General features: G+C 58.2%; 1 protein-coding gene across 2 annotated transcripts in view; it reads right to left on the bottom strand.

Moving 5' to 3' along the window:
* Positions 1-997: 997 nt before the first annotated feature.
* Positions 998-18,885, bottom strand: part of PDE6B (phosphodiesterase 6B) — a 60,418-nt gene continuing 42,530 nt past the window's right edge. Inside the window, exons 6-22 of one of the 2 annotated variants that reach the window (XM_017538931.2) lie at positions 18,661-18,725; positions 17,486-17,552; positions 17,196-17,243; positions 15,207-15,356; positions 14,738-14,881; positions 13,943-14,008; positions 11,855-12,001; positions 8,980-9,087; positions 8,617-8,726; positions 7,657-7,744; positions 7,037-7,137; positions 6,716-6,823; positions 5,811-5,874; positions 5,483-5,557; positions 4,192-4,275; positions 2,522-2,672; positions 998-1,743 (exon numbers count right to left, since the gene is read on the bottom strand). In XM_017538931.2, coding sequence (XP_017394420.2) covers positions 1,682-1,743; positions 2,522-2,672; positions 4,192-4,275; positions 5,483-5,557; positions 5,811-5,874; positions 6,716-6,823; positions 7,037-7,137; positions 7,657-7,744; positions 8,617-8,726; positions 8,980-9,087; positions 11,855-12,001; positions 13,943-14,008; positions 14,738-14,881; positions 15,207-15,356; positions 17,196-17,243; positions 17,486-17,552; positions 18,661-18,725 — 1,638 coding nt within the window. In that variant the 3' untranslated portion in view covers positions 998-1,681. The remainder of the gene's footprint in view (positions 1,744-2,521; positions 2,673-4,191; positions 4,276-5,482; positions 5,558-5,810; positions 5,875-6,715; positions 6,824-7,036; positions 7,138-7,656; positions 7,745-8,616; positions 8,727-8,979; positions 9,088-11,854; positions 12,002-13,942; positions 14,009-14,737; positions 14,882-15,206; positions 15,357-17,195; positions 17,244-17,485; positions 17,553-18,660; positions 18,726-18,885) is intronic. The other variant, XM_037742157.1, reaches the window with a different exon arrangement.

The raw sequence follows: 18,885 nt of genomic DNA, 5'->3' as shown, positions 1-18,885 counted from the left end.
TTAAGTAGAGACAGGGTTTCACCATGTTGGCCAGGATGGTCTCAATCTCTTGACCTCATGGTCTGCCTGCCTCAGCCTCCCAAAGTGCTGGGATTACAGGTGTGAGCCACTTCGCCAGCCGAGCAAGATGCTTTCACATCCTGTCCTGGCGTCCCTCCTGTGCTCAGTGCAGTGGGGTCCAGAGGGGCTGGTTGCAGGGTCCCTCAGAACCTCTTAAGAGCCCCTCATCCCAGTCCCAGGCTCTGGACACCAGCGGTCTCTGACCAATGAGATGAAAATTAAGGCCGGGCACGGTGACTCATACCTGTGATCCCAGTGCTTTTGGAGGCCGAGATGGGCAGATCTCTTAAACCAGCCTGGCCAACATGGTGAAACCCCGTTTCTGCTAAAAATTAGCTGGGTGTGGTGAAGGGCGCCTATAATCCCAGCTACTCAGGAGATTGAGGCAGGAGAATTGCTTGAACCTGGGAGGCAGAGGTTGCATTGAGCTGAGATCACGCCACTGCACTCCAGCCTGGATGACAGCGAGAATCCATCCAAAAATTTTAAAAATAAATAAACAAAACCATCCCCTTCCTGCAGGCCTATGGATGCGCTGGGTATGTCTGTTGCTCCCCCATGCCCACCCCAGTGACGCCATCCAGGTGTCACCTAGTGTTGGGAGCAAGTGCTTTGGAGCTCACATCATGCGTTGGAGATCCTGAACATAATACCCATTTCAACTGTGAAGTCCCTTCTTTGCCTCTGTCCTTTACTCCAGGCTCACCAATATTAAATCATGGGGGTACACCGGCTTCGGCATCCAGCCCGGCCCTGCCCTTCTGGTGCCGTCTGGAGCCTTCAGAGCCACTCTGCATGGCATTCATTACAGACGTCTTCCACTCAGACCACTAAGTCTGATCACCGCCCTACTCTGGTCTTAACCTTTCTGGCAGAATTTTCTGATGGGTCAAAAGTAGTGTGGCTTCTGCTGTAACTTTACCACAAATAATGGGCAAATTGTTTTCTGTTTATTTTATTCTTAATTTCTAAGCATATGTGTTTTCCTAAACCAGATGCCAAACAGCATCTCTGTGTCCATCTGTTTACCAGTATACACAGATGTACACAGTGGCTGCAAGTGTTCTCAATGATTTCAGAGTTCACCGACCCTTTTCAAAGAAAGCTCTCCCAGTGGTAACTATTGAGTAATGTGGGCTACACTGTTTATTCACAGTTGACTTCAGGTTATAAAAACACAAACCTTAAAAAAAATTTAGGCCGGGCGCAGTGGCTCATGCCTGTAATCCCAGCACTTTGGGAGGCCGTGGCAGGGGGTCGCCTGAGGTCAGGAGTTCGAGACCAGCCTGGCCAACATGGTGAAATGCTGCTTCTACTAAAAATATAAAAATTAGCAGGGTATGGTGGCAGGCGCCTGTAGTTCCAGCTACTCGGGAGGCTGAGGCACAAGAATCACTTGAACCCGGGAGGTGGAGGTTGCAGTGAGCTGAGATTGTGCCACTGCGCTCCAGCCTGGGCAACAGAGCAAAATTCCATCTCAAAAAAAAAAAATTAAAATATCCAAAATGATCCTCAGTCATTTTCTTGGGCTTCCTAACGTCTTGTAGCAAACGGCCACAGTTAGAACCCAAGTCCTTGTGGGTGAAGACTGAGGAAGCTGTTGGGTCCCACAGGACCGGTGTCACAGGATACAGCAGGTTGAAGACTTGGGTGCTGGGCCGCCATTGCAAATTTCTGTGCCTACTGCAAGAGAAGACAGAAGATGGTGAGTGGGAACCACGTGTGCACACCAGCCCCGTTCCTTCCCTCCTGCCTGGTGTGACCTCTACCAACTCCTGCAGGAGAAAGGACAGTGCTGAGGTCTATGGCCAGCCCAAGCCGATTAGCCTGGCTGAGCCTTTCTTAATGCTTTAGCCCCTGTTGACACCGTGCCCTGACTGCACTCATCCTGGCCTCCCACAGCCTTGAAGTCGCCTTGTTTATGTAGCATGGGATAGCGGGAACAGCGTGGAGTAGGGGAACCGTGTGGGGTGGTGGGAACCGCGTGGGGTGGCGGGAACAGCGTGGGGTGGCGGGAGCAGTGTGGGGTGGCGGGAACAGCATGGCATAGTGAGAATAGCAAGCCAGACCCCAGAGCTAAGGTAGCCAAGTGTGGCAAATGGCAAGGCCACGATGCCTTTGGGATTTGAACTTGGGAGTGTGCTGACTTGTGACAACGGAGTCCTTTATGCAGGACATAACACATGATCACTTCTGTAGTGAAAAATGGGGTTCACTGGCTAGGAATGGAGGAAGTTTTTCTGTCTGGGTTACCACGGAGGTGGAGTCAGCAGCTGCTGTCCCCGCACCACGGCCCCTCCCCGCAGTGTGGCCCTGCGGGAGGAGCCAGGCTCATCTGCCTTGGGGCTGCTTCAAAGCAGCTCTGCTTTTCTCCAGTCTAACTCTGCTATGCGCCCTGTCTTTTCACGTTGCCTTGGGAGCATCACCAAGTCCCTGCCCCGCAGGCCACACAGAGCCAGACCTTTCTTGGCCTCCACCCTGTCCTCCTGCTTCTTCTCCTCCAGAGCCTTCATCTTGGCCTCGTACTCGTCAGCCAGTGCCTTCCACTCCTTCCTGTTGTTCTGCAGTCGGTCGAACATGGGCAGGATCTCTTCGTGGAAACGCGAGAACTCCTGAGGGGGGTCGAGAAGTCACTGCATGTCCCACATGCCCCATGTGCTCTTGAGGGTTGGAACAGTGCTTTCCCAGCTCATCCCTTCCCCTCCAGGGGGAACTGCTGGGCAGGAGGAAGGAATGCGTGGAGGGGGCACCTTCCGGCCAGAACTCTATGAAGGGAGAAGGCCTGGGGCTTGTGCTGGTGACATCAAAGCCGGGAGCCTGAGGGTGTGAATGCTGAGAGTGCCATGTTGCAGGGAGAGGAACCCAGGAACGAGCTCGGGGCGGGGGCAGGTGCCCCGGCAGAGGGTGGTGAGCACAGGTGGATAGCAGGCCCTGCAGTGCCTTCTCCCGTCCCTCCCACACACACATCACACAAGCATACCACCCCCACACGTGCACATCACATGAGGTGGGGCAGGGTAGGGAAGGCAGTGGGGGTACCTGCAGGGGGCCGTGACCTGTGGCCACTTTAGGCCCAAATGTCCTCCCTGGCCCTGCCTTCTCCCCAGCACTGATGGCCCAGGTCGGGTGGGATGGGGCACAGCCCACTCAGGGATGGCTTCGTGTGGAACCTGAGGCCTCTTCCTTGGGGTGAGGATTCCAACACCACAGGGAGTGGCCAGAGGGGGGTGGCTCTCTTGAGCATCACATGGGGGCCCCACGGTCAGACCCCTGTCCCCCCCACTCTCCCCCTCAGCGCCCGCCTTGCATCCTCAGAGACTTGTCTGGGCATTGGGTCTGTGGCAAATCTGCAGGGATGTGGCTCCTGCTGTTCCAAATGCCGTTGTGGGTGGACACACCAGGAGACAGGCAGACCCAGGCCCCCCTCGAGGGTTCACAGGTGCTTTGCGGGCAGGTGCAAAGGCAGACAGGCAGACCCAGCCCACCTTAAGGGTTCACAGACACCATGCTGGCAGGTGGGCACACAGGCAGACCCAGGACTCCCTCGAGGGTTCACAGACGCGGTGCAGGCGGGCACGCCAGCACAAAGCCAGCCCCAGCCACCTCAAGGGTTCACAGACGCCTTGCGGGCGGGAGGGCACACGAGGAGACAGGCAGACCCAGGCCCCCCCCTCGAGGGCTCACAGACATGGTGCAGGTGGGCACACCAGCACAAAGCCAGCACCAGCCCCAGCCTTGCCTTGAGGGTTCACAGACATGGAACAAATGAACCCACGGTGTTGCAGTCAGGGACCCCAGAACAGGGTGTGCTGGCCCCGGTGGGGGACACTGAGGAGAGACTTCTGGGGTGGGCCTGGAGGTAAGCCGAGCACATTCTGGGCTGGGAAAGGGCTCAGAGCTTGGGGGGGGTGCAGCAGGGTGAGGATGGGCTGGGGCGTCTGTCGGGGTTCGGTCACCGATGTTCCTCCACATCTGCCCCACTCAAGGGTGGCATGAAGCCTGCACAGGTGTCCCTGCCCCAGTGAGGACGCCGCTGGGCCCCTGTGTGAGTCCACGCAAGTCCAGCCCCTGCCCCTCGCCTGTGCCCCGCTGCCCTGCCACAGTCAGTGCTGAACACTGTGAACCACGCACCTTGTACACGAAAGTGCACACGAAGTCGATGAAGCCCACCTGCAGCTTGGGGAGCTCGGCCGCCTTGTTTCTGTCCATCATGGGCTGGTGGGAGGAAAGGAGGCAGGAGAACAGTGCCCAGCCCTGACCTGCAATTTTCTCTCAGAGGTACTCATGAAGTGAAAAGGACGGAGCCCAGCCTGGGTGGAGCCTGCCCGGCAGACGCCAGCCCTCGTGAGGGGAAGCCGGCACCCTCCCCTCAGCCAGCTGCTCCGCAGCCCCTGGATCCGTGGGCAGCTCCTTCCCACAGCTGCTGTTGGCTCCAGCCCGTGGTCCCCTGAAGGCAGCCGCCTGGTGGCTCTGGGGACGCTGCCTGCAGCTGGGGAGAGGCGGGGATGGCGCTGTCCACGGTGCTGAGCCACGTCCAGCTACACTGCCCAGTCACTCGGCTGGCTGGGACCTTGCTGTGCCCTCACCTGGGGCAGAAGCGGATGTGCTCTGGAGTGATTTCTAGTGGCAGAGCCCGGGTGCCCTGGGCTATCTGTCAGTTCCCTGACAGCCTCCCGGGGAGGAGGAACCACGCAGGACTCTAGGGGCCGGGCCCAGGGGTTGAAACTGCTGCCTGTCCTTCCCCTGCCAGGCTTCACCGACCAACCAAGGCCCCCTTTCCTGCTGAGGCTGCACCTGGCCCAAGCTCTCCCCACTGTAGGCTCCACACAGCCCCTCCCCCCCCACCGGAGCGGGTGTGTGAGAAACTAAAGCGCCCACCTGTCCACGTGGGCTAGGGCAGCCCTGCCTCTCCAACCCCTGGTCCCTATCCTGCCTCTCCAACCCCTGGAACAGGGCTTCCTGCCTCTCCCATTTGCTGGCACCTACCCTGCTGCCAGCAGATATCCAGGCCCTGCTGCTGACCTGAGGACCCTGGCGTTGTCCATGATATGGGCCTGGGATGGTCCCCCCCCCCATGCGTTCTCTGCCCTAACACCTTCCCCAGGACTTTCCTGGGGAATGGTTCATGGCCCCACCGGGGTTCACCTGCAGAGCTGCCTGGACCCAGGAGCTCTTGGTGATGAGCCACTGGCCCTGATTCCTCCAGTGCCAACGACGTCACCTCTGCATAAGCATCACCCAGGCCACAGCTGTACCCAGATCTGAGCCACCCACACGCATGTCACATGACCCCACAAAGTGAGATAAAGACCCTGGGGCCTCAGAACTCCCTGCCTGATGCCAAGCCAGGACAGGAGACTCCCACAGACCAAAAGGGCTTTAATGCCCTTGTCGGGTGGAAGGTTCCAGAAGCAGCACTCACAATGGGCTGCTGATCCAAGACTGTCCTTTCCAAGTCACCTTGCTCCCAGAACTCAGCAGCCACCAGAAGTGCAACCTGGAGGCACAGGAAGGCAGCTGTCTGGAGCTCTGTGCCTGTGAGGACGGCCTGGCACACCCCTCTACCCCGCCCGTGAGACTCCGAGTCTCGGTCTTCTCTGCCCCAGACCCTCAGGGTTCCCCCATGCAGGGCTCTGGTTGGGCTGCACAGGCACACTGCAGCACCCTACCCTTGCCCCTGGCTCCCTCCCCCAACCCACGCACTGAGAGGCGCTGCCTCTGGGTCTGGAGGGCCCTGTGCCAGTCCTAACCTTGCTCTGGACTTCCCAGGGCTTGGTGATGGCAGACAGATCACAGGCTGTCATCATCATGGCCCTGCAGGCACACAAACCAGGTGCGAATGCTGATGGGCGCCTTCTGAGGGCAGGTGGTTTATATGTGTTTTCTTTTTTTTCTTTTGTGAGACAGTCTCTGTCACCCAGGCTGAAGTGTGATGGCATGATCTCAGCTCACTGCAGCTTCCTCCTCCCCTGTTCAAGTGATTCTCCTGCCTCAGCCTCCCAAGTAGCTGGGATTACAGGTGCCCACCACCACACCCAGCTAATTTTTGTGTTTTTAGTAGAGACACGGTTTCACCATGTTGGCCAGGGTGGTCTCGAACACTTGACCTCAGGTCATCTGCCCACCTCGGCCTCCCAAAGTGCTGGGATTACAGGCGTGAGTCACCGGGCCTGGCCTGGTTTATATGTATTTTCTTACTGGGTCCCTGGGACCAGCTTGGGGAGGGGGCTGTTTGTGAGTCACTATTTTGCAGGTGAAGAAGCGGAAGTCAGAATGAAGTAAGCTGTTGCCAAGGGCGACAGACCAAGGTGGTGCCTGTGTCCTCCCCAGCTCCGCGCCGTCTCCCCCAGAGTTGGGAAATAAGGACGGAGCATTTGTTTCAGGGTCCTAGACAAGCTGCCAATAGATGGCTCGTCCCACTCCAGAGCCTCAGGGGAGGGGCTGACCAGCGGCTGAGTGAGGCCAGGGAAGGGCAGCCCCCAGGCCCCTCTGCCCCATCCCGGTGGGGAAGGGCAGCCCCCAGGCCCCTCTGCCCCATCCCAGTGGGGAAGGGCAGCCCCCAGGCCCCTGCGTCCCCAGCGGGGAAGGACAGCCCCTAGGCCCTTCTGCCCCCAGCGGGAAAGGACAGCCCCCAGGCCCCTCCACCTGGCCTCACATGACGATCTCCTTCCGGGTGGTCTCCAGGGACAGGTACTCCACCCAGCTCTTCTTGTCCTCATAGTTCTTGGACTCATCCACAATCTTCTGAAACATCGCCCTCTTCCTGAACCCAGGGAACAAGGGAGGGGCAGGTGGGAGCAAGTGCGGAGACCCCGCCCCAAGCCCCTGTCTGCAGGGAGGAGCTAAGCCAGAACCGGGCCCCACCCAGGTCTGCAGGGTGTGGGGCTGCGATCTCCAGGTCGGACCCACCCCGCGTCGGCTGGAGTCCCAGGGCTCCCTGCCTGCCCGCCAGGCCCCCTCCCGGGAAGGCGCGCACTTGAAGTACAGGGCCAGGTCCGTGGCGATGATGGCAATGTCCATCAGGTGGATCACATGCTCATGCTGCCGCCGGTTCAAGTTCTGGTAGATGTTCAGGGTCTGCGGAGGTCGAGCCCAGTGTGTCAGGCGCCCTGCGGCCACCTCTCAGGGGGCTCAGGGATCCAGCCCCTTCTGCCCGGCTGCCTGTCCTTTCATGCCCTCACCCTAGGTGGGCGGCCCCTCCGCAGGGTGCCCAGCCCTCTTGCCAGTGGTTCCTGCCCCAGGTCATCGGCTTGGGAACCAGATGGTCTCAGAGGTCACCACCAGGGTGGGCGGAGGGGGGCGTCTGAGTGTCCAGGTCCTTGGGTGCCCCCGGGGCTTGGCTGCCCCTCATTCTCCCACTGTTCAGTCCCAGGCCCCATCGGCCTAGGCTTCCACCCCCCGCCAGGAGGGGTTCTTTCCAGATGTGGATCCAGCCCTACACACACCTTCCCAGGGCCTGTGAGGCACCTGCCCCCAGCCTCAGCCCTGGGCCTTCTCTGCCACCCTGACCCAGTGCTCACCCACCCAGCGCTCACCCATGCATCAGAACCCTGCTCCCCAGCGCCCACAGCAGAAACTGAGAGTGAGGATACCAACCTCCTCTGAGAGCAGGAACTTCCCAAACTCCAGGTGGTGCCGCTCCAGAATTGAGGAGCCGTGGAGCTTGGCCAAGGGGTTCTGGGACCTGTCACACAGGTAGTGGCAGGTAGGGGTGAGGCCCATGGGACCTGCCCCGGCCTGGCCTAGCCTGCACACTGCAGCCCCTCCAGATGGGCCACACTTTATTTTTTTTTTTTTGAGACAGGGTGTTGCTGTCTGTGTCACCCAGGCTGGAGTGCAGTGGCATGATCTTGGTTCACTGCAACCTCTATAGCCCGGGTTCAAGCAATTCTCCTGCCTCAGCCTCCTGAGTAGCTGGGACTACAGGCACTCACCACCATGCCTGGCTGTTTTGTATTTTTAGTAGAGACGGGGTTTCACCGTGTTGGCCAGGATGGTCTCCAACTCCAGGCAGGTGATCTACCTGCCTCGGCCTCCCAGCATGAGCCACCGTGCCCGGCCACAGCTATTTTTCAAAATAGTTTTTGTAGAGGAGAGATCTTGCTATGTTGCCCAGGCTGGTCTCAAACTCCTGGGCTCAAGCAAACTGCTTGTCTCTGCCTCCCACAGTGCTGGATGACAGGCATGAGCCACCACACCCAGCTTGAACTCCACTTTCTACATAGCCTGCTATGGGGAGCCGGGTTCCCACTCCCTATCAAGGGGAGTGGATTCAGGGCTGATGCCGTGGACTCCACTTTCTACATAACCTGCTATGGGGAGCCGGGTTCATGCTCCCTATCATGGGGAGTGGATTCAGGGCTGATGCCGTGAACTCCGCTTTCTACATAACCTGCTATGGGGAGCCGGGTTCACGCTCCCTATCACGGGGAGTGGGTTCAGGGCTGATGCCGTGGACTCCACTTTCTACATAGCCCGCTATGGGAGCCCAATTCATGCACCCTATCACGGGGAGTGGGTTCAGGGCAGTTCACACGCCCGCCCTGCGGCGCCTACTTCATCTGGTACAGGTTGTTGGTGCCTCGGTGGTCGATGTCGTGGCATAGGCCGGCTGTCACCATGGCGAAGGCCTCCAGGTCCGTGTAGTAGCTCTTCAGTTTGCCCGTCTGTAGAGACAGGGCTGCCTTGCTCACCGGTCCCGGCTCCAGCAGGGCGGGGAGTAGGGAGGGGCTGGGAGGACAGAGCTGGCCCGGGGGCCCTCAACCACTGCAGGGCTGGGGGGCTGCGCAGTGTTGGAGGGTGTTGGCTTCCTCCATCCCTCTGCCCTGGGAGGACCCCGTCTCATCCTCAGGGATGCATGGGCACTGCCCTTGGCACCAGGAGGGCCTGCACAGCCCCATCCTTCTGGCAGCCACGCACCATGAGCAGCGTGAACATCGTCTGGGCCACGTTGAAGCCGTGGCGCCAGTTGTGGTAAGTGATTCTCCGGTACCCTTTGCTGATGGAGAACAGGAACCGCACCAGGACCTAGAGGAGCCAAGAGGACGAGAGGACACAGGTGCCGGCAGCAAGTGTGTGAGTCCTGCCAGGGCAGCACGTGTGGCTGGCTTCCCAGTGGAAGGCCTGCCCCGTGCCAGCATCCCCACACTCTGTCTCCTGGACTCCTGGCCTTCCCCATCCCCACTGTTCCCCACCGGCCGCCGCTGGCCTTCCTGGATAGGGGCTGCCATATTGGCACCTACAGGGTGGAGGATGGCAGGGCAGAAGCTGAGAACAGCCCCAGCCTTCAGGGGCTGCCCGGCCACCATCTGACTGCCCAGCCTCCATCTGACTGCCCGGCTTCCATCTGACTGCCCGGCCTCCATCTGACTGCCCGGCCACCATCTGACTGCCCGGCCTCCATCTGACTGCCCGGCCTCCATCTGACTGCCCGGCTTCCGTCTGACTGCCCGGCCTCCATCTGACTGCCTGACTGCCTGGCTTCCATCTGACTGCCCGGCCTCCATCTGACTGCCTGACTGCCCGGCCTCCATCTGACTGCCCGGCCGCCATCTGACTGCCTGGCCTCCATCTGACTGCCTGGCGTCCATCTGACTGCCCAGCTGCCATCTGACTGCCCGGCCTCAAGCCAGGAGGAGGACCCCTGGGGATGCAGCATGTTTTAAGACATCAGTTTCAGGCACAGGCATTTGAATGGGCAGAATGCTGGGCTGCAGGCAGGGGTGGAGTGCGGACGTCTGCAGGGCAAGGGAATGCTGGTCACTGGGAGCCTCTTTCTGCAGCCATCGTGATTTTTAGGGTCAGAAAATTATTTGGAAATATGTTTTAGTATGCAAACATATATGTATTTTTAGGTGATGTCTCGCTCTTTTCCCCCAGGCTGGAGTGCAGTGGCACAATCTCTGCTCATTGCAACCTCGGCCTCCCGGGTTCAAGAGATTCTCCTGCCTCAGCCTCCTGAGTAGCTGGGATTACAGGTGTCACCACCATGCCCAGCTAATTTTTGTATTTTTAGTAGAGATAGGGCTTCACTATGTTGGCCAGGATAGTCTTGAACTCCTGAGCTCGGGTAATCCGCCTGCCTTGGCCTCCCAAAATGCTGGGATTACAGAAGTGATCCACCGTGCCTGGCTGCAAATATCTTCTATACATTTTTCTTTAGTGTTTTCCCTTAGCATTTAGTACAATTTCTTTTGAAAATGCCAGCCTGCTGCACCTATTCTCAGAGGGGCATGAGAAAAGAGGATTCTTTCCCTTGGGCTGTGGGAAGCCCCCTGAGATGCAGTGGTAGAAGCAGGGCAGAGCAGGGGACCCAGGGGCACCTGGAGCTGTGGGATGAGGGAGAGTAGGGGACCCAGGGAAGGCCTGGAGCTGTGGGATGAGGGAGAGCAGGGGACCCAGGGACACCTGGAGCTGTGGGATGAGGGAGAGCAGGGGACCCAGGGAGGCCTGGAGCTGTGCGATGAGGAAGAGCAGGGGACCCAGGGAGGGCCTAAAGCTGTGGGATCAGGGAGAGCAGGGGAATCCAGGGGGGGCCTAAAGCTGTGGGATGAGGGAGAGCAGGGGACCCAGGGAGGCCTGGAGCTGTGGGATGAGGGCAGAGCAGGGGAACCCAGGGAGGCCTGGAGCTCTGGGATGAGGGAGAGCAGGGGGTCCAGGGAAGGCCTGGAACTGAGGGAAAGCCATCCCATCCTTCCCAGGGGGTCTCCCAGGAGCACTGCTGTGGCCAAACCTGGAGGGCCACTTTGTGTTTTCTGTTTAGGTGATGGGATGCTTCTATTTCCTCTGTACCCCACACCAAATCCCCTGATATTGCCAAATTATGTGCTTTATGATCAAATTGTTTGGAACTTCTATTAATAAATCTTTAAATCTATCTGTTCACCATCCATCTACTGTCCATCCATTCATCCACCCATCTATTATTTCATTAAACGACCCATCCACTCATCTAGCACTCATCCACCCACTTCTCCATCCATCCACCCATCCATTCACTTATCCAACCATCCAACTACCATTGGCCCATCCACCCATCCATTCACTTATCCAGCCATCGAGTTACCACTGACCCATCCATCCATTTATCCAACCATCCAACTACCATTGACCCATCCATCCACCCATCTATCCATTTATCCAACCACCCAACTACCATTGACCCATCCATCCACCCATCCATTCACTTATCCAACCACCCAACTACCGTTGACCTATCCACCCATCCATCCATTTATCCAGCCATCGAGTTACCACTGACCCATCCATCCATTTATCCAACCATCCAACTACCATTGACCCATCCATCCACCCATCCATCCATTTATCCAACCACCCAACTACCACTGACTCATCCACCCATCCATTCACTTATCCAACCATCCAACTACCGTTGACCCATCCACCCATCCATCCATCCATTCACTTATCCAACCATCCAACTACCATTGACCCATCCATCCATGCATCCATCCATTTATCCAGCCATCCAACTACCAGTGACCCATCCACCCATTTATCCAGCTATCCAACTACCATTGACCCACCCAGCCATCCATCAATCCAGCCATCACCCAGCCATCTCCCAGCCATCCAATTTTTTTTTTATGCTTACTTCCTGTATTTTACCTGTTCTGTGATGAACATGTCTGCCCGCCAAACTTCCTGTGGGATCTAGGATCCCCAACTCCATCCCCCTCACCTCCTGGGGAACCTGAGGCCCTGACCAAACCCCCAACCCCATGTCCTGGGCGGCCTCCAGGACCTGACTATGCCTCCTGCAGTGTTCTCCCACCTCCTGGGGGATCTGGAATTTGCGGACCACGCCCAGCTCGTAGTACATCTGGATGCCACATTTGACCAGGTCCAGCTCCGTGCACTCCAGGTCAGAGAAATGGAATTCGTAGATGTCAAACGTGGTGGGCCCTGGCAGCTCTTCCTTCTGTGGGAGGGATTGTGGGCTGAGGGAGGTTGGTCTGGACAGCCACTGCTTGCTTCTCATCCTTTCTTCTCTTGGGACCCTCTGTCAAGCCTCAGACACCCTAGGCACCTCTAAGGAGACATGTCATTCTCTGTGCTCCAGCCTTTATCCCAGGCTGCTCACACGCATCCCTGGCTCAGTCCCACCTTCCCCTCTTCTCCTACTCCATGGCCCAACAGTGAAGAGCTTGCCCAGTCGAGTGGACAGGGTGATGCTGCTGAAACAAGCAAACACAAGGGTGTGCACATGAAAAGACACAGACACACACAGATACAGACACACATGTGACACAGGCACACCTGAACACACAGCCACTCCCATCAATATAAGGCACTGGTGTGGACACAGGCACACACATGAGCACCCAGGTTCACCCATGGACACAGAACCACATACGTGCAGACTCACACATGCATGCTCACACACACAGCCATGAGGTAATACACATAACAGTGGATTTTCAGACTCACCAGGCACATTCCCATGCTCGGTCCAAGGCCCACTCACAAGGCTCATGGCCCCTGGAGATTCTGGCTAAATCGCACAGGCAGACCCAGGGTGATGGGGACACCACATAATCCCCACATTGATCCAGCAATGGTCTCTGGGAGACACACACAAGCATGTGTCTGTATATATCCATGTGCACACACATGCACACACACACAGTACACACCCATCTCTGTACACAAGAGCACACACACATGGGTGCACACATGGGTATACACACATAAACATCCCTGTGCACACTCCACCCACCCACTGGTGCACACTCATGCACACAGACACAGACACACCCATGGGTGCACACCCCCACACATATACAAACATGTGCTTGCCCATCCACATGCACATACATACACACCCACCTGTGCACACACATGCACACAGACACACGTGTGCACACAATACACACACACATATGTGCATACCCATCCACAGTGCACACCTACACACCCACCTGTGCACACATGCACACACACGTGTGCACACAAACATGCCCACATGTGCAAATACATACCTGTGCACACATGCACACAGATACCCATGTGTGCACACATGCATACCCACATGTGCACACACATACCTACATGTGCACACACATGCACAGACCTGTGCACCCACCCATGTGTATATGTGCAAAATACACACTTATACACACATGCACACAATACACACATAAATTCACACGCGTGTGCAGACACCCACATGTGCACACATACACACCCACACATGCACATGCACACACACATGTGCACACACATGCACACAGACACCCGGATGTGGACACATACACACCCGCATGCACACACATGCACTCAGACACCCACATGTGCACCCATGCACAACCACATGTGCACAAAATACAGACAAACCTGTGCACACATGCACACAGACACCCCCATATGCACACATACACACCCATATGTGCACACAATACACACACATCTGTGCACACACATACACACACCCACATGCACACATGTGCACCCATGTGTATGTGGGTGTTGCAGACACCTGGCCACTGTGACTGCAGAGATGACTTAGATGGACAGTAAGTCCAAGTTAGGTCCACTAAACATCGGGCGAAGACCAAACATCTGGCAAAGCAGAGAAGAGACAGGAAGACACGAAGATACACTCAGAAATGCAGACGTCAAAGCCACACTTTGGCCATGCAGACACTCTGAGAGACACACTGCCTGAGACTGAAAGCCAGGCTTATGTACACACATGTACACTGAGGTGCTTAGATACATACACACACACACACTCACAGCACCAACATCCCCAATAACACTGTGTGTGCAAAGCACCCTCGGGCCCTGGTGAATGGAGAGCTCTTCCTCCCAGCCTCACATGTGGCTGGCTCCTTGGGAGGGACGGGAGCGAGGTTCTTACCAGGATTGCACCCAGCTCGTCCTCGTCACAGTCGGCAGGCTCCTTTCCCAGGCGCGTTCTTGTTGGCTAACACAGACAGAGACATAGACACAGCCTCGCGTGTGGGACAAGGTGACGGCAGTGCGTCCACCCTGTGTCAGCTGGAGGAGGGTGCTGCCCACAGTTCGTGGTCAGCTTTCACCTCGGGAAGACCCTGGAGCCTCTATCTGGAGATAAATTACTGTGTGCACAGCCTGCTCACTTTCCCACTGGTTCTGTCTCTTGGGCACTGCTTTAAGCAGTCCTCAGGTATAATGATGGGATTTGCTCATGATGACCAGGAGGGCTCTGGCCACACAAGGCTCCTGGCTGGGGAGATTGAGTACAGGGAAGGCATCCAGGGACTGTGAAGACAGAGGGACCTGGGAGGGGTGGCGTGCCAGGGATGTACTTGACTCCTGCCCCAGGGCTGTGTCCCCACCACACAGAGACAGCCGTGACCCCTGGGAAACCTTTTCCCCACTGCACAGAGAAAGCCCTGACCCCTGCATGGTCTGCCCCCACCACACATCCATGACCCCTGGGTGACCTGCCCCCACCACACATCTGTGACCCCTGGGGTGGCCTGCCCCCACCACATATCTGTGACCTCTGGCGTGGTCTGCCTTCACCACATACCTGTGACCCCTGGGGTGACCTGTCTCCTCCACACATTCGTGACCCCTGGGTGACCTGCCCCCACCACACATCCGTGACCCCTGGGTGACCTGCCCCCACCACACAGCCGTGACCTCTGGGTGACCTGCCCCGCCGCACCAGGATGAGCTGAATCTCGTCCCTGTCGCACTTCACGTGGTAAAGGACCATGTCCTGCGCGATGTCCTTGCGGTTCTCCAGCTTATTCATCTTGTCATAAGTGTCAGTGTTCATCACTGACCAGCCCAGGAACTGTGTCAGGGACTGAGAGGGCGGCAGTGTCACCGGTGCTCAGGGCTCCTGGCGATCTCCCTTCCCATGTGCCCATGGGCCCTGCCCCGTGGCTTGGCAGACAGGTCCCAGGGCTGCCACTGTAGGGCTGCAGTGCTTCTGCCTAGGACCTCCCACTGCCCTGCAGACAGCCCCTGCTCCCAGGAGGGGCTGTTTGTGGTACTCTCCCTGCCTGCACCCACCCTGCACCCTGCACACTGCTCAGGCGGCTGAAGGCATGGCAGGGAGGCCCCCACGCAGCATAGTCCCCACCCTTCGCAGGCATCACTGGCGGAGCCACGTCTGCCCCGGCGCTGACCTCCATGAGAACTTCATCCTGTTCGTCAAAGGGCTTCCCGTCTTTCCTGTTGTAAAATGTGGCGACCCCCACAATCTCCTCCTTCTTGTTGACGATGGGCATGGACAGCACGTTCTTGATGAGCCATCCAGAGTCATCCAGGGCCCCTTCCTGCGGGAGCAGCATTCAGAGCTGGACTCTGCCCTGAGGCTGGCCCTGGCCCGGGTGTGTGGCTGGGGAGAGTGACCTCTCATCTTCTCCCCCGGAACCGTGACCATGGGCTCTTGCGCCTGTCTCTGCACTCCCTCTGTGCATTTGGACTTTATGTCCATGGTTTTTGTGTCTTGATATTTTTCCCTCTGGAGGAGGTAAAGGCCATTTTCCCATAGGGGCTGGTTTCCCGAGCATGTGTGTGTGGGCTGTGGTCACGGCCTTGCTGGTGTGTGGGCTGTGGTCAGGGTCTCTTGGGCGTGTGGAGCTGGGATCAGGGTCTCTCGGGCATGTGGGGCTGGGATCAGGGTCTCTCGGGCATGTGGGGCTGGGATCAGGGTCTCGAAGGCATGTGGGGCTGGGATCAGGGTCTCTTTGGTGTGTGGGGCTGGGGTCGCGGTCTCATGGGTGTGTGGGGCTGGGGTCATGGTCTCTCGAGCATGCGGGGCTGGGGTCAGGGTCTCTTGGGTGTGTGGGGCTGGGATCAGGGTCTCTTGGGTGTGTGGGGCTGGGGTCACGGTCTCTCTCGGGCATGTGGGGCTGGGGTCGCGGTCTCACGGGTGTGTGGGGCTGGGGTCACGGTCTCTCGAGCATGCGGGGCTGGGGTCAGGGTCTCTTGGGCGTGTGGGGCTGGGATCAGGGTCTCTTGGGTGTGTGGGGCTGGGGTCACGGTCTCTCTCGGGCATGTGGGGCTGGGGTCACGGTCTCTTGGGTGTGTGAGGCTGGGGTCACAGTCTCAAAGGCGTGTGGGGCTGGGGTCACGGTCTCACGGGTGTGTGGGGCTGGGGTCACGGTCTCTCGGGCATGTGGACCTGGGGTCACAGTCTCAAAGGCGTGTGGGGCTGGGGTCACGGTCTCACGGGCGTGTGGGGCTGGGTCACAGTCTCGAAGGCGTGTGGGGCTGCGTCCGAGGAGCTGCTCTCCGTCCCGTGTGTGGTGGGTGCTCGGCTGCCACCCTCTTGAAACTCTTCATAATTAATTGCTCATCAAGGGGCCTCATGTTTCATTTGCCCTGGACCCTGGGAATTTTGTGGTTGTTCCTGTCTCCCATCCCACGGGTGCTGGGCTGGGCCAATGAAATATGGACCGTGGGCCGGTTTCCAGAGGAGGCCCCCAGGGACAAACTATGTTTCAACTAGTCCGGTTGGCCCTGCGCCGTCCCCAGGAGGGAGCCTGCCCTGGCCGTGCAGCCTCAGACGAACATGCGTGGAGCCGACTCGGACCCTCACTGAGTTGTCTGGGGCCGCCGGGTCGTCTGGGATCGCTGGTTGTCAACGCCGACCCAGCCTGGCCCAACTGAGCCCAGCGAGCCAGCTAAGATCAGCTTAGCCCCAATGAACCTCAGCCGACCTGCAGACCAGTGAGCATGAAATACTAGCTTCTGGGAGGCTGCTGGGACTTTGAGCTCATTTCTTCTTCCTTTCTTTTTTTTTTTTGAAACGGAGTCCCGCTCTGTCCCCCAGGCTGGAGTGCAGTTGGCTCACTGCAACCTCCGCCTCCTGGGTTCAAGCAATCTTCCTGCCTCAGTCTCCCGAGTAGCTGAGATCACATCCAGCTAATTCTTTTTGTATTTTTAGTAGAGACAGGGTTTCACCATGTTGGCCAGGCTGGTCTCGAAATCCTGACCTCAGGTGATCTGCCCGCCTTGGCCTCCCAAAGTGCTGGGATTACAGGCATAAGCCACTGCACTGGGCCAAGGTTGTTTCTCAAGTGGCAAAAACTAATTCACTTCATCATTTCTGCGTCTAAATGCTTTCTTTTGTAAGTAATTATAATTTCTACCAACGCATGGACAGATACCTGAAATTTGAACATTTCATCGGCGGAAGCATTCATGATGTTACAGATCTGAAAAGGGATCAGGAAAACGGTTTCATCCGAAGCAACTGAAGGTCTACAATATCTAGAGAGGCCTCTGTGGCCCTGGGGTGAGTTTCTATGCAGGCACAGCAGAGCAGCTGGGGGCTTGCTGAGGTGCACGGAGGCTGGCCAGGGGGTGGGGGCAGGACGTGGCGGAGACAAGGACAAGGAAACATCGCTGCACCCAGCGAGGGCAAGGCCGTGGGGGCTCGAGACAGCACGGGACTCACAAAGCCGCTTTCTGCCACGTAGGTTGGAAGGCCGCTGGCCAGTGCCCAGTGATCTGCTGGGGGTGTGCTGTGGGCAGAGAGCAGGGGTCAGATGGGCTAGCTTGGGCTGGACGTGTGTGTGCAGGGATCAGATGGGCCGGGCTAGGGTGGACGTGTGTGTGCAGGGGTGAGAGGGGCTGGGGCCTGGCTGACATATGTGTGCAGGGATCAGAGGGGCTGGATGTGTGCGTGCAGGGTTGAGATGGGCCGGGCTGGGCTAGACGTGTGTATGCAGGTGTCAGACGGACGGAGCATGTGTGTGCAGGGGTCTGCAGGGGTCTGGGGGTCAGGGGTCTGTAGGGTTTGGGGGTCAAATGGACTGGGCGTGTGTGCAAGGGTGTGCAGGGTTTGGGGGTCAGGGGTCTGCAGGGTCTGGGGGTCTCTGGTGCACTGTGCCATCCTCAGCATTTACTCTCTTCTCTGAGGGTTGAGGAGGCAGGAGGAGGCCGGGGAGCAGGTTGGAGGACAGCAGTGCTGCCTTCTCCCCACGCTGCTGTGCTAGGGCCCCTCCCTCTTGGGAACCCCTCCCTCCGGAGGCCATGTGGCTTCAGCCTGCCTTCCAGGACCCAGCACTGGTGTCTGCCCGGCCACCCTTACCCCGACTTGTGCTTTGACCTGGCACCCGGATCCTGGTTCCTGCGTGGGGCCTGGGGTTGGGGTCCCGATAGGCTTATGGGATCACAGGGCTGCTGGGCCATGTAGCGGTCCCTCCCTTGGCTGAGTCCTGCCCTGGCCTCAGGAATGGAATCCCATTCTCTTCCAGCCCCAGGGGGTCAAGACTCGGCCTCCTGACTGGAAGCTCCACTGTCTGGGTGGGCTGGTGGAGCCAGGGGCAGATCCTGGGGGCCTCCAGGCTCAATTGCCACCAATGGGGCCACCTGGACAGCTTGCCCAGTACCCTGGACATCCACTCTGGATGTCCGCAGAGCCTCAGGCTCCTCAGCTGCCCACGTCCTCCTAACTGTCTCCCAGAACAGTGAGTGGGCCTGTCTCACCCCCATTCCCCTATGCTCCTTGGCGCACAGAGCACCACGGGCCAGGCCAGGCCAGGCGGGCACTGCTGACCGCATCGCAGGAAGCCCTGAGAGGATGGCCCCCTCCCCCAGGGATGCTTCTGGTAAAACCTTGGCACTTACGGAATGACTTTGATGTCTTCTTTGCCGTGGAGGATGTAGTCGATCACTTTGTAGAAGACGATTTCCTGAGAAACAAAACACACCTGTCGGGGGCAGCCTGGCCAAGCTCCAAGGGCCCCCCTCCCGACCCCACGCAGCTCCATGCAGCTCCACGCAGCTCCACACAGCTGCACACACACACAGTTACACAGCTCCACACAGCTCCACACACACACAGTTACACAG

Source organism: Cebus imitator, unplaced genomic scaffold (assembly GCF_001604975.1).
Source record: "Cebus imitator isolate Cc_AM_T3 unplaced genomic scaffold, Cebus_imitator-1.0 Scaffold117, whole genome shotgun sequence".
NCBI lineage: Eukaryota > Metazoa > Chordata > Mammalia > Primates > Cebidae > Cebus > Cebus imitator.
The sequence above is the reverse complement of the archived record's forward strand: the minus strand, read 5'-3'. Positions and strand labels throughout refer to the sequence as shown.